At 41.3% G+C, this 12857-nt stretch overlaps 1 protein-coding gene across 3 annotated transcripts in view; it reads right to left on the bottom strand.

The window, feature by feature from the left end:
* MACF1 (microtubule actin crosslinking factor 1) overlaps positions 1-12857 on the bottom strand; it is a gene marked incomplete at both ends in the record, with an annotated part of 419220 nt that overhangs the window by 212377 nt on the left and 193986 nt on the right. For all 3 annotated transcript variants that reach the window (XM_080692742.1, XM_080692743.1, XM_080692741.1), the window contains 7 exons: positions 1950-2075; positions 3129-3224; positions 3990-4094; positions 6035-6196; positions 6861-6938; positions 10894-11022; positions 12221-12497. In XM_080692742.1, coding sequence (XP_080548868.1) covers positions 1950-2075; positions 3129-3224; positions 3990-4094; positions 6035-6196; positions 6861-6938; positions 10894-11022; positions 12221-12497 — 973 coding nt within the window. The remainder of the gene's footprint in view (positions 1-1949; positions 2076-3128; positions 3225-3989; positions 4095-6034; positions 6197-6860; positions 6939-10893; positions 11023-12220; positions 12498-12857) is intronic.

Raw genomic sequence — 12857 nt, 5'->3', positions numbered from 1 at the left:
ATATAGATGTGATGAGAGAGTTAATCATGTTAAGAAATGCCATTAAAGAATTAAGAATATGCAGGTAAAGAAAAAGAAATGCTTAAATAAACTACCTGTGCCTGTCCCCGGGAGCATGATTGGAAGAAATACAACTTTAACTTATTAGTTAAGAAAGAGGAATGGAATACATCAAGGAGATAGCCACACTTCCATCCTTGGGAGCTGGTCTACCCATTGCAGTTTCCTTGCAATAAAGATGACAGTTTCTGTCTAACCCACAGCCAAACAGCTCAAGCTCCAGAGATCAAGTGCTCAGCGTGGTAAAAGGTCTGAAAAGAACCAGAAGCCAGGACAGATGCTCCCGAACCTGACGGACATGCTGAGGAGCAGACCAGGTGCCTCCATGCCCCGATGACGCCGCCAACCCGATGCCCCTGACCTGGAGTAGGGAACAGAGCAGCGACCCTCGAGAAGAGAAGAGAGGACAATGGCAGAGGAGTAGCCCTCTGACAGGAAGGGACTCTGCGGAGGGAGGAGATAATAGCCACGGATTATACTTCTCCTGCATACTTGGAGCAATTCTGAGAGACATTTTAAAGACAACATCTGAAAGGCCAGGTTTTTATCTTTCATTACAAGTTAATTAAATTAACATTGTATTTGCCCAAGTGAAGCACTGAATGTGAACCCAATTCACAGGTTTAGTTTACTTTTCCTGAAAGTATTTAAAAAAATAAATGGGGTTAGGGATGTAGCTCATGGGAGAGCACTTGCCTAGCATACACAAAGCCCTGTGATTGATCCCAAGCACTAGAAAAAAAAAAAAAAAAATCACTAATGTTTACAAATGCCCAAATCTCACCCACCAAAATAAAAAATTTAAAAAATAAAAAATTTAAAAGAATGAAAAAGTAAAAAAGGAACTGAAATGTGGGCATCTGCTAGTTTTTCACACAAGAGAAGTAATTTTCCTACTGCACACATATTTCTATCTTAATTTGAGATGTAGCCTGAGCCCTGTCTTGCCAGCTCTGAGTACTATATTCAGTAAATGCAAGTAGTTCTGCTACTGATTTTATAATCCTCACTCCTAAAGGAATAATTTACTGGAAAAAAGTGAATATAAAACTGATTGGAATTAAATACTGGATGTAAAACTATTTTATAAAAGTCAATACTGCTATACAAATAAATTGGATAAATAAATATTGCATATATCTAAATAAAATTTTAGTGCCAACCAATTAAAATCAATTTTCTAACTGGGCATGGTGGTACACCCTTGTAATCCCAGTACTTGGGAGGCTGAGACAGGAAGATCGCAGATTCATGGCCAGCCTCGGCTATAATGAGGGCCTTAGCAACTTAGTGAGAACTGTTTCAATATAAAAAATAAAATGGGGTTGGGGGTATAGCTCAGAGGTAGAATGCCTCTGGGTTCAATCCCTAGTACCACAAGAAGAAAAAAATCAATTTTCTAATACCTCATCATTATCAAAAGAAAATAACAAGGAGTAAAAATTTGGCTCAGGCCTATTTTCTTTCTTATTTTTAAAATTCTCTTTTATATAGGAGAGTAAAACTAGATTCTGATTGGCTAATCTCCTTCAACCCTGCTTTTCATGGTCTATGGTTCATTTTTGGCTCCCACTACTGCGGTAAATTAGGAGTGATGCAAAGAAAAGTCTGGTGAGCACCAAGGGACTCAGGAGGGTGACTAGGATTTCACTTTGGTAAAGTACCCAAAGAAATCTCATTAACAAGTTCTTTAAGGAAAGAAAGGAAAAAAGAAAAGAGACAGAAAGAAAAGAAAAAAAAACAAACCCTGAGTAAACTCTATTTGCATGTGAGCCATACTTTATTATAGGAATGACCCCGTGCCCTGGAGCCTTCAAGGCTCCAGAGAGCAGCAGCTGATACAGTTTACTGTTTCTCAGAAGTAGCCATCACACTGAGGCAACACCCACCATGGAGTCCTGGAGCAGGTCCTCGAGGCGGGATAAGCTGGTGTTGTGGTCACAGGAATACTTCCGTTTGATGGAGTCTTGGAGGTTCCTCAAGAATGACTCCAGGTCTCGGGCATCACTGAAGAACTGTGAGAACACAGGAAGGGGCAGCTTGTACTCAGATACCTCAGAACACCAACACGTTTACCTAGAATGACTCTTGCTGAGCCGAGCTTAGCAAAGCTGATGGTACTCTACCAGACTAGGGATAGACAGTGCATTATAAAGGCCACAGAAGTACACACCGTAAAACTTAAAAACCCAAGTCAGTAAAATGCTAGTAACGACTGCCACAGAGCCTACTAACCCCCACTCAAAAGTCAGACTGCACGGCCGGGCGTGGTGGCGCACGCTTGTAATCCCCGCGCTTGGGAGGCAGAGACAGGAGGATCACACAGGTTCAAAGCCAGCCGCACTGGCTTAGGAGACCCTGTTTCCAAAAATAAAATAGGTCCGGAAGTGTAGCCCGGAGAAAGACGGGCTTCCAGGAACCCCAGTACCACCCCAAAAAAAAAAAAAAAAAAAGTCAGACTGCGTAACCCCTCGGAAATCACTGCTCTTTCTTCCTGAAAGTCACTTCCGCTTAGTCTTGTACCTGGCTCTGAGGTCTGTTTCGTGAAAGGCCTAGAGGTTGAGTGAGTCCACTGTTTTAATTCATTGATATGATTACAAATGATCAAGATAGATGTGATAGATTGGGGGGGGGGCTCCTAATGTTTCATGCTCCTCTCACCCAGAGGTGCAGCCTATGTTTCTTCCCCGGAAGCTGGGCATGGCCAGCTTGGCCAAAGCAAGTCATGTATCATAAGTGTGACAGAAACAGAAAAAAGTGCTTGTGCCCAGGGGTGTGCTCTCATGTGCTGCTTGTAGAACACAGACACTTTGTAAAGAAGACTACTAGGTAATAAAGGCACATGACGTGCGCCCTATCCCCACAGCCAGTGTCAGACGTGAGTGATGCCATCTGGGATCCCTGCCCGACTGTGGGCTGCGTACTGCCACGAGGTGACGAGCAAGGTGAGAAGAGCCACCCAGCTGAGCTAACGAAATGGCTGCTGCTTCAAGCTTCTTGGAGGTAGTTTATGCAGTAAAAGCTAATCATATAGATGTGCTTTAAACCTCCCACACAGCCCCGCATACCTGAAAGTAAGCGGCATTCTCTTTCACGTGCTGCTCCACACACAAGCACAGCTGCCTCATCCACTGCAGCTGGGACTGGACGGCAGCACTGTATGCCTGCAACAACCAAGCAATGGTCAGAAGGGCATGAGCTCAAGAGACTCAAGAAAAATGCTGCTAAATACAGGGAAGCCCACAGAAGAGACATGAAGACACTTGGCCAGCATCTATTCGATGCCTCTCATGAGAAGGAGGCTTGCCCTTTATGGTTTTATCAAAAGGGGTAACAAAAGGCCTCTTCCATACTCAGTCACACTAAATGAGCTGGCCAGCAAAATCTAGGCATAAATAAATCTCTCCTGCATGTTCCCACTGTTTCTCTTCTCTGGACAAAGGCACCACACCATGAACAGGCAGGGTGTATAGACATAGTTTTTCTTGTTTGTTTTTGCTACTGGTGTTTGAACCCAGAAGCATTCTATCTCTGAGTTATACCCCACTCCCAACACTATTTATTTTGAAACAGGGTCTCACTAAAGTTGCTACAGCTGGTCTCAACCTGTGATCCTCCCATCTCAACCTCTCAAGTACTAGGATTATAGGTGTGCACCACCATGCTCAGCATATATAGTTATTTGAAGAAATAGAATCCAAGTACTTCCCCCATAAGTCAGGAATCAATGTCTCTTATACAGTTTCTCTTAGTATTCTCCTTAGACTATCAAAACTGCAGGCTTTTCAGGACTACAGAATATTCAGGAATCAAAAAGAAGACGATCCCTGACACTTCCTCCAGCATTTCAACAGGATGAAGTCTCTGATTTGAATATTTTTATAACAACCGCCAAGCATTTGACCATCACACATTTCCAAGTCACATACCTCCACTGTCTGCTTGGCTGGGTGGTTCTCAAGTGACAGCAGTTCTGCTGTATCTTGTAGAGACCGAAAAACATCCTGTTTCTCCTCCAGCTCCATTGTTAACTCCTGAAAATTGAGTTCAACTTTATGGAGTAAGTGCTATTCAGGGAGAGAGCAATATAAAGAAAAAGTAGTGTCCCCTGCCCTATTTTATTTCTTATTTGGAAACAGGGTCTCAGTAAGTTATGAGGGGGCCTCTCTAAGTTTCTGAGGCTGGCTTCGAACCTGTGACCCTCCTGTCTCAGTCTCCCAAGTACTAGGATTACAAATGTGCACCATCACGCCCGGCTCCCCTGCCCTATTTTAAGAGGCCTACAACACGGGATGCCAAAATGAGATGCATAAACAGTACATGCTAGAAGATTTCAGAAAAGAATCAAAATTCTAAAATAAGTGGAAAATGATTCATGAAGCACATGGGACATGAGCCAGACCTGAGCAAAACAGGAGAACATAGGATAGAATGTTTGCACATGTACGGCGAGCCCCACCACCCACTGGCTGGCTTGACTCGGCCTGCCGCCTCACCCTGGGTGCCCTCCTGCCACTCAGTCCCACCAATACAAGACTCTATGACAATGCCAGCTTTCCCACGAAATCCTACCATCAGATTTATTCCTTCTCTTTAATGCTGACAGGGTACTTTATAGTCTATTGTAGCCCAGTTTTAGTTCTTACAGATTGTTTATTGTATCCTCCCCCTTTCTTCTCTCCCTCTTCTCCTTTTCCTTCTTCATACTAGGGGTTGAACTCAGGGACATTCTACTTCTGAACTATATCCCCAGCCCTTTTTATTTTGGAACAACGTCTTGCTAAGTTACTGAGTGTCTTGCTGAGGCTGGCCTTGAGCCTATGATCCTCCTGTCTCAGCTTCCCAGGTACTGAGATTACAGGTGTGCGCCACCACCTGGCTCCATTCTTTCTTCAGAAGAGTCATATATCCTTCTTGAATCGAGAGAAGCTCGTGTGTGTGTGTGTGTGTGTGTGTGTGTGTGTGTGTGTGTATTTTTTTTTTTTTTTGGTGGTACTGGGGTTCCTGGAAACCCTTCTACCTCTGGGCTACACTCTCAGACACATATTTTTTATATTTTTATTTGGAAACAGGGTCTCTTAAGCCAGGGAGGCTGGCTTTGAATCTGCGTGATCCTCCTGTCTCCACCTCCCAAGCATGGGGATTACAAGCCTGAGCCACCATTCCTGGCATGAAGCTCATATTTTTAAAGAACCCCAAATTAATGGAATTAAAGTAACTAAAGTTAGTGCTAGTATAAAAAAAAAAAAAAAAAAGCAAGCTTTCTATTTGCATGGGGTTTACAAAATTCTTTAAATTCTGAATATGGAAATATTGAAAGTAGCAAAATATAATCCTACTTACTTGTCTATATCTTTCATTTAAAAAAGGTATTATCCCACTGTTTAATGCAGAATTTCCCTGTCCGTTTTACAAATTAGGAGATTGAAACCAAAATGTTTTTAAATGAATTTAAAAAGAGAATTCAGAAACTTATAGAAGGCCAAAGGTATGCCCCAGGTGAATAATACTCAGCCCTCTGCAACATGTTTTGCCTAGATTAGTTATTAAGCTCTTATCCAACCTTTTATACAACCCTTTCAGGTGGCTTCTATCACATTTCACAACCAGAGAGACTGACATGCCCAAGGTCACAAAGCTAGTTATTAAAGAAATAAGAATTTAAACTTAGGTCACTCAGAAGCCTATAGTCTTAACCACAGTATTGTATTACTTCAGAAATGACTTAACTTACAGACTGCTACTCTATTTACCCAGGTCAACTGCCTTTCTAAATGCATTCCAGATAAATTCTAGGGTTCTGTTGCTTCTTTCTCCATACACATTTCTCACAGAGATGGATGCATTAAGCAAGGTCCCTGTGTCTGTCTATCAGAGTGCAGCTCCAGCTCAGGCTCTCAGCAGACTATCCCTCGTCTCTCTCTGCTGATTTAAAAAAAAAAAAAAAATCACAGTCATGCTGTCCTAGACTCACAGAGAAGTAGTTTTTCTTGGCTGAGATATTGGGATTGTTGTCACTCCAGTCATATGCCAGCTCCTCCTCCTCCTTCTCATTCAACCAGATCAACTCAGCTGTAGCTCTGGAGACAAATTTATGCAGGCTCTGAAGGTGCCGCATCCGGAAGCTAGAAGTCTCCTAGACAAAGCAAGGATTACAAGGTTAGACTGCCTGCCTGCTCTTCTGTAGAAGATGGTGTATTTGACTCAAAGGAAAGAAAGAACCAGGTGCTGGGGATGGAGCCCAGAGCCTTGTGTATCTTCAGCAAGTGCTCCACCATGAGCTATATCCCTAGCCCCTATGCCCCTTTTTAAATTTCTAGATTCTTCTCCATGGATTCAAGTTTTGTACAAGAGTCTCAGAGCCATTATTAATTTTAGGCAGAAGACAGAACTCATAAGGCCTTTGTGGGCTCCCTGGACAAAGGATGATCCTGGGCCTGTTCTACTCTGGGTAATAGTACTAGTTTGATTAAAAACCACCAAATGGAAAGGATTTCCCTCCCTACAATCTCAAAGTTCTGGGGTTTACATGTAGCACAGCCAGCCACTGCGTTGGTGAAGTACAGAGGCTAGCTCAGGCTCTACTTATTCACCGTTTCCCACAGCAGTGGTTTCTGACCCATTCAGAAAACGGAGACAAGGTTATATGCGCATATGAACAACTTCATGGTAAATGACATAACCTAATACACAGAAAATGAAAATATGGTGAACCATCTGCTTTTTCAACTAGGGAAAAGAGTTGTTTAGAGGATATCAGATTGTTCATAAGCTGAATCTAAAAGTTAGTCAAAACTCACCTTTAATTTACAATACTGTGTCTCCAGCTTCCCAAGTGTTTCAACATAGCTGGTATGGAAATTCTGCGACATCTTTCCCTTGATAATAAGAGAATGAAAGAAAAAAGAAAAAGACATTAGTGAAATTAAGAGTAAACTCTATGTTATGGTTTTGCCTATGTATATAAAATGCCTGTACACAGATATGGATTGGGTTCTCAGTGAATGCAGAACTTAGACAACAAATCTCTGGTTGGATTTGATAGCTGAGGCAGCACTAAGGGGGCCACAGCTCAACAGGGGAGCCACAGCTGACAGATCCCACAGCTTCATGTTTTCAGCACTTTTGGGAGACTTCTAAGCAAAATATGTGTCTGATGAATGATTTGCAAGCTCAATTGTGTTTTGAAGAAGAGAGCTGAAATTTTTTTTAAAAAAAGGGCAGAGAGAAACATGAGTGAGGAAGAGAGACTGCAAGAATAGTTTTTTTTTTTTTCACATCAGTTCTCTACTGAATTTTTAGAGGCACAAGGCCTGTGCTTCTGACACTTTTTTTTGGGGGGGGTACTGAAGATTGAACCCAGAGGTATTCTACCTCCGAGCTATACCTTCAGCTCAATTTTATTACTTTTTTTTTTTGGGGGGGGTACTGAGGATTGAAGCCAGAGGGGTATTCTACCTCTGAACTATACCTTCAGCCCAATTTTTTTTTATAAGTTGCTCATAAATCTTTTTTTTTAAATTTTTTTTCCTTTTTTTTTATTGGTGCACTGTATTCATACATCATAGTGGGATACAAACTTTTGTAGACATACATGCACACATCGCCCAGTCAGCCCCCACCCGATCCCCACCCCATTCTCTCCCCATCCCTCCCTCCCATGCTTGGCTTAGTGGTTGACATCTAGTATTATAGCAATTTATCCAAAATTAAAAATGATAATCTCACATAACAGTTTCATTTGTCTGATACCAAGCTTTTGATGACTTAAAGATAACATTTCAATATTTCTTTTTACTTTCTTTCTTACCAGAGAATATTTTTTTTTCTATTTTTTTAGGTGAAACTATCATATATTTATATATTTATTTTTCAGAAAAAAAATCTATCCTAATATGGAATATGGACTCTAGATACCCAAAACAATCTTGAAAAAGAACAAAGCTAGAAGATATATATTTTCTGATTTCAAACCATATAAAGCTACAATAATTGAAACAGTGTAGTACTATTCTAAAGGCAGATATATAAACCATTGGAGTTAAATAAAAGCCTAGAGCTAAATTCTTCCCTATATTGTCAAGTTATTTTTGACAAGGTGTCCACGAACATTTGGTGGTAGAAATAATAATCTTTTAACTAAATATTGTTGAAAAATAATAATTACATGGAAAAGAATAAAATTGGACCCTTACCTAATCCCATATACAAATATTAACTCAAAATAGATAAAAGACCTAAATATAAATCTTAAGACTATAAACTTTTAGGAGAAAATCTGGGTCATAAAACCTCACAACATTGAAATTGGCAGTGATTTCTTGGATATGATTTCAATGGCACAGGCAACAGAAGAGTATACAAACTCCCTAAAAAATATTGTATATCCAAAGACAATGTAAACAGAGTTAACTGTTACTAATAGAATGGGATAAAATATTTCACATATGCTATATCTGAAGGTATATTAATATTCCAACTAGAAATCCTAAAAATTAACAACAATAAAGGCAAACAATACAATTTAGAGATAGGTAAAAGACTAACATAAATAATGAATCTCCACAGATAACCAATCTTAGTTGTCTGTTGGATGGAAAATCTTGTTTCTCTAGTTCTGGTGTGCGTTACCTATTTCTTCTTTGTAGTTAATCTCTTTGAGTATTTTCTCTAGTGCTGGTTTTGAAGACATAAATTCCTTCAGTTTCTGTTTGTCATGGAAGCTTCTTATTTCTCCATCTAATTTGATAGAAAGTTTTGCTGGGTAGGAAATTTTTGGCTGGAAGTTGTTTTCTTTCAGAATTGGGAATATGTTACTCCAAGCTCTTCTGGCTCTCATAACTTGGTTGGGGTAGTCTGGAGTGATTCTAATTGGTTTGCCTCTGAATGTCACTTGGCCCTTTGCTTTTGTTGCCTTTAAGATTCTCTGCTTGGCTTCCACATTGGTCATTTTGACAATTATGTGGCGTGGGGATACTCTTCTCCGATCCTGTCTAAAGGGAGTTCTATAAGTTTCCTGGACCTGCGTATCAACCTCTTGCTTTATGTCTGGAAAATTTTCTGCTATTACTTCCTTGAAGAGATTGTTGATCCCTTTGGTTTCACTTTCTTTTCCCTCCTCTATTCCAATTATTCTTAGGTTAGCTCTCTTAAAATGGGCCCATATTTCTTCAATATCAGATTCCTGCTGTCGGATATTTTTTTCTAGATTAGAAACTATGCGTTCATTTTTGGAATGATCATCTTCTAAGAGCGAGATTCTGTTCTCCATGTGTTCTAATCGGTTGTTTGTGCTTTGAATTGAGGCCTTTACTTCATTAATTGCATCCTTTATCTCCTTTTGGCTCTCTCTGAGTTCTTTTCGAAGCACCTCTATTATTTCTACAGATATTTTCCTGATTTGATCTTCTAGAAATCTCTGATTTTCTGTTTTATTGAGTTCTGATGTTGTGGGGTTGTGGGCATTCATTGCTCCATTGTTATTCCTCTTTCCCATGATTTTGGAAGTTTGTGCCTTCTCTGGGTTCTTCCCTTGGGTCACTATGACTTCACTTAAGGTGTTCTGGATCTCGAGTCAGTAGTATCTCAGACCCCACTACTCCTTTACTGGGTTGTATCACAGAGTCTCCGACCCAGAGAGTCGATAGAGGCTGCTTTAGATTGTGGGGGGTGCCAGGTTGCACGTTCTCCTATGGTGTGATATCTCTGCCACCGCTCCTCCTCCACTGGGTCAAGTCCCAGGGAGTACAGTACTGGGATTTCTCCTCTGTGGCCCGCAATTTGACTCACTGTTCTTGAGTACGCAGATGTAGCTGTACTGGCTTCGCTGAATTCGCTGCTGCTGCCGCCGGTGGCAATATGGCGCCACTGCTACACCCTCGGCCGTGGGGCTGGTGTTTTTCTTCTTGGTTTTGATTTCCACTCTGAATCCCTGCAGCGTGTGCTGAGCTCAGCCACTGTGAGCTTTAGATGCTCTTTGCGCCGAGAAATCCCGCCTGGCTGTTCTGCAGTGGCTCACCTTGGCTTGCTGTAGCCGTCCGGTGAACTCCCCGCTGCCGCCGGCAGTAAAGCGCTGCTGCCGCGTCTGTGGCTCTGTTCTCAGTCTGCTTTCTCTCTGGAGCCTGGTGATTTTTTTTTTTCTCTGGTGATGGTGTTTTCTGGCTACGAAAGGCGCTGATTTTGTGGTAATGGAGACTGGTTGTTAGCGGGGCTCTTAAGCCCCGCTTTTCTCGGTCGCCATCTTCCCGAAAGTCCTTCAGCCCAATTTTATTGAGTTTTTTTTTTTGTTTTGTTTCTTTTTTGGTACCAGGAATTGAAGCCAGAGGTATTCTACCTCTGAACTATACCTTCAGCCCAATTTTATTTTATTGTGTGTGTGTGGTTTTTTTTTTTTTTTTTTTTGGTACTGGGGATTGAACCCAGGGGCATTCTACCACCGAGCTATAACCTCAGGCCTACTTTTTATTCTTTATTTTGAAACAGAGTCTCATTGGGTTCTAAAAGTATTGCTAAATTTTCTGAGGCTGGCTTTGAACCAGTAATCCTCCTGTCTCAGCCTCCCAAGTACTGAGATTACAACACCACGCCTAATGACACTAATTTTGACCCTAGTTTCCAGTACCGCTTTTCTCTTTTTTTCTACAAAGGAGTAAGTTAATAAAAATACTTACAATGGTATTTTAAGGGCTAAGAAGAAATTTGTTGCAAAGTGCTAGTACTGATCATGAGTACTGATGAATGTTAGTCCCCTTTCCCTTAGCTGCCTTGAGCATACAGTCCCATTCCCCACTGTATTTTCCTCCCTCCCATAATCTGAACTCTAAATCCACGCACCTCATATAACCTGGCCTCTTTGACACTTGAGCCCAGTTCTTCGACACTGGTATGGATGTGCTGCTGTGCTTCTAGCTGCAACTCCACGCTGGGCAAGTCATTGCCCCACTCTGCTCGCTCCAGTTTCATCTGAGAACAAAAACCAAAACCAAAACAAAACAAAACAAAAACCAGGAATGTCATAATTTTTCTGAGTTGACAGGAAAAGAAAGTGGCCAGAATCAATGTTTAAACAAGGTAGTCAGGGGTAGAAGTTTGGGCACAAAAACATCTAACCATCCCCATCTGTCCATAGCCTGTTACAGGAAAACATGCCATCATCATCATACCCAAGGAGCCAGAGAAAAAAGCCCACCCACTACAGCAGTGAGGCCAGCCTTCTGCAGCTGCACGTGGGAATACAGCCTCGAGTTTATCAACCAGAAAGAGGTCTTTACAGGCTGGAATGCTGAACTTTTTAATTAAAACATTTCCTTTTACAGAGTATCTTAATTTAACAATCAGAAGAGAGCTGGGCGTGGTGGTGCACGCTTGTAATCCCAGCATTGAGGAGGCTGAGACCGGAGGATCGCGGTCTGCAGACAGCCTCAGCTACTTAGTGAGACCCTCCGTAACTTAGTGAGACCCTGTTTCAAAATAAAGAATAAAAAATAGGGGGTTGAAGGTTGAATGCCCCTGGGTTCCATCCCCAGACCTGCGGGGTGGGGGTGGGGATCAGAAAAGATATAAGAAAGAAATATCTGAAAATATTTAGCTTCATTCATGATATCAACTATTAACCACTGGAAGATAATTTTAAAACAGTGTTTTGTGGGGTATTTTTATGTATCGGTAAACGGGAACCCATTATTTGGGAATAGGAAGAATTTAAGATAAAACAAAAAAATTAAAAGAATAAGGACAAAATCGAATCTGAAGTGTTATTCTAGAATATAATAGTGCCCCTGAAACTGAAGCACGGCAGCCTTGCTTAAGCTTAAGAGTTACGACCAACGACGAGTGAATAATAAATGCCCTTGCAACTGAGGATATCAGAAAATATAACTGAGATTTAAAGAAATCGCAGTTTTCTCCACAAGCTCCCACTTGAGGCACAGTTAGCTGAGGGGAACTGATTCCCAAAGGGTTTCAAGTGAGAATAGTCTACGCTCTTCAGTACGGATTGTAAAGATTTATATTGACACTATCCACTTAAGATTTAAGAAAAAAGGACCTTAGGTCTAGGCAGAATCAATAATAAGGGAATGTGTACCAGGGACATAAAGCAACCTGGTCCTCTTGGACAAGCTGCTGGATCCAGTAACACTAGATTGAGACATACACCCACCTGCATCTCTTCTACCCAAGACAGTAATTCATATACAAATCGGAGATTGCCTTCATCTTCAGAGGAGGAGAGAGACACGAGTTCAGCCCTAGTCATGGGCTTTCGGAACCAGGAGGTAGAAGAAGAATGGGTTGCCTTGGTCAGAGGTTCTGCTCTCGGGTGAGTAGTGGTTAAAGTAGAGGGTGGAGCTAATTCAAGTGATGTGAAATGGCCCTTTCGGTACAGGTTTGTACACTCCAGACGCAAGGTGACCAGCTCATCCTGCAAGCGCATGACCCTGAAAAGGAAGAGAACAAAACATGAAGGGTCTCAAATCTATAATGTACTTAAAATAAAATCTTCATTATTCATTCGACAAGAATGTGGTAAAAATAAAAAAATGAGATCATAACGGGAAAAGTGTTTTGAGAAGTGTTATATGAATACAAGGTGCTATTTTAACATCTTCATCTAATTTGGAGTTGTCTTCAAGGCAAGTGCCAAAAATTATACTGCTAATTGGAAGGAAGCAAATCGATATCTATTTATATAACTCCTGGAAGGTATAATAGAATAAACAACGAGATTGCCATGTGGTGTTAGACAGTCCTCATCCCCTTTTGGGGTCTCAGTTTTCTCCTCTATAAAAATTAGTGCA

The sequence above is a fragment of the Muscardinus avellanarius genome, assembly GCF_963383645.1.
Source record: "Muscardinus avellanarius genome assembly, chromosome: 3".
NCBI classification, from domain to species: Eukaryota; Metazoa; Chordata; class Mammalia; order Rodentia; family Gliridae; genus Muscardinus; species Muscardinus avellanarius.
The sequence above is the reverse complement of the archived record's forward strand: the minus strand, read 5'-3'. Positions and strand labels throughout refer to the sequence as shown.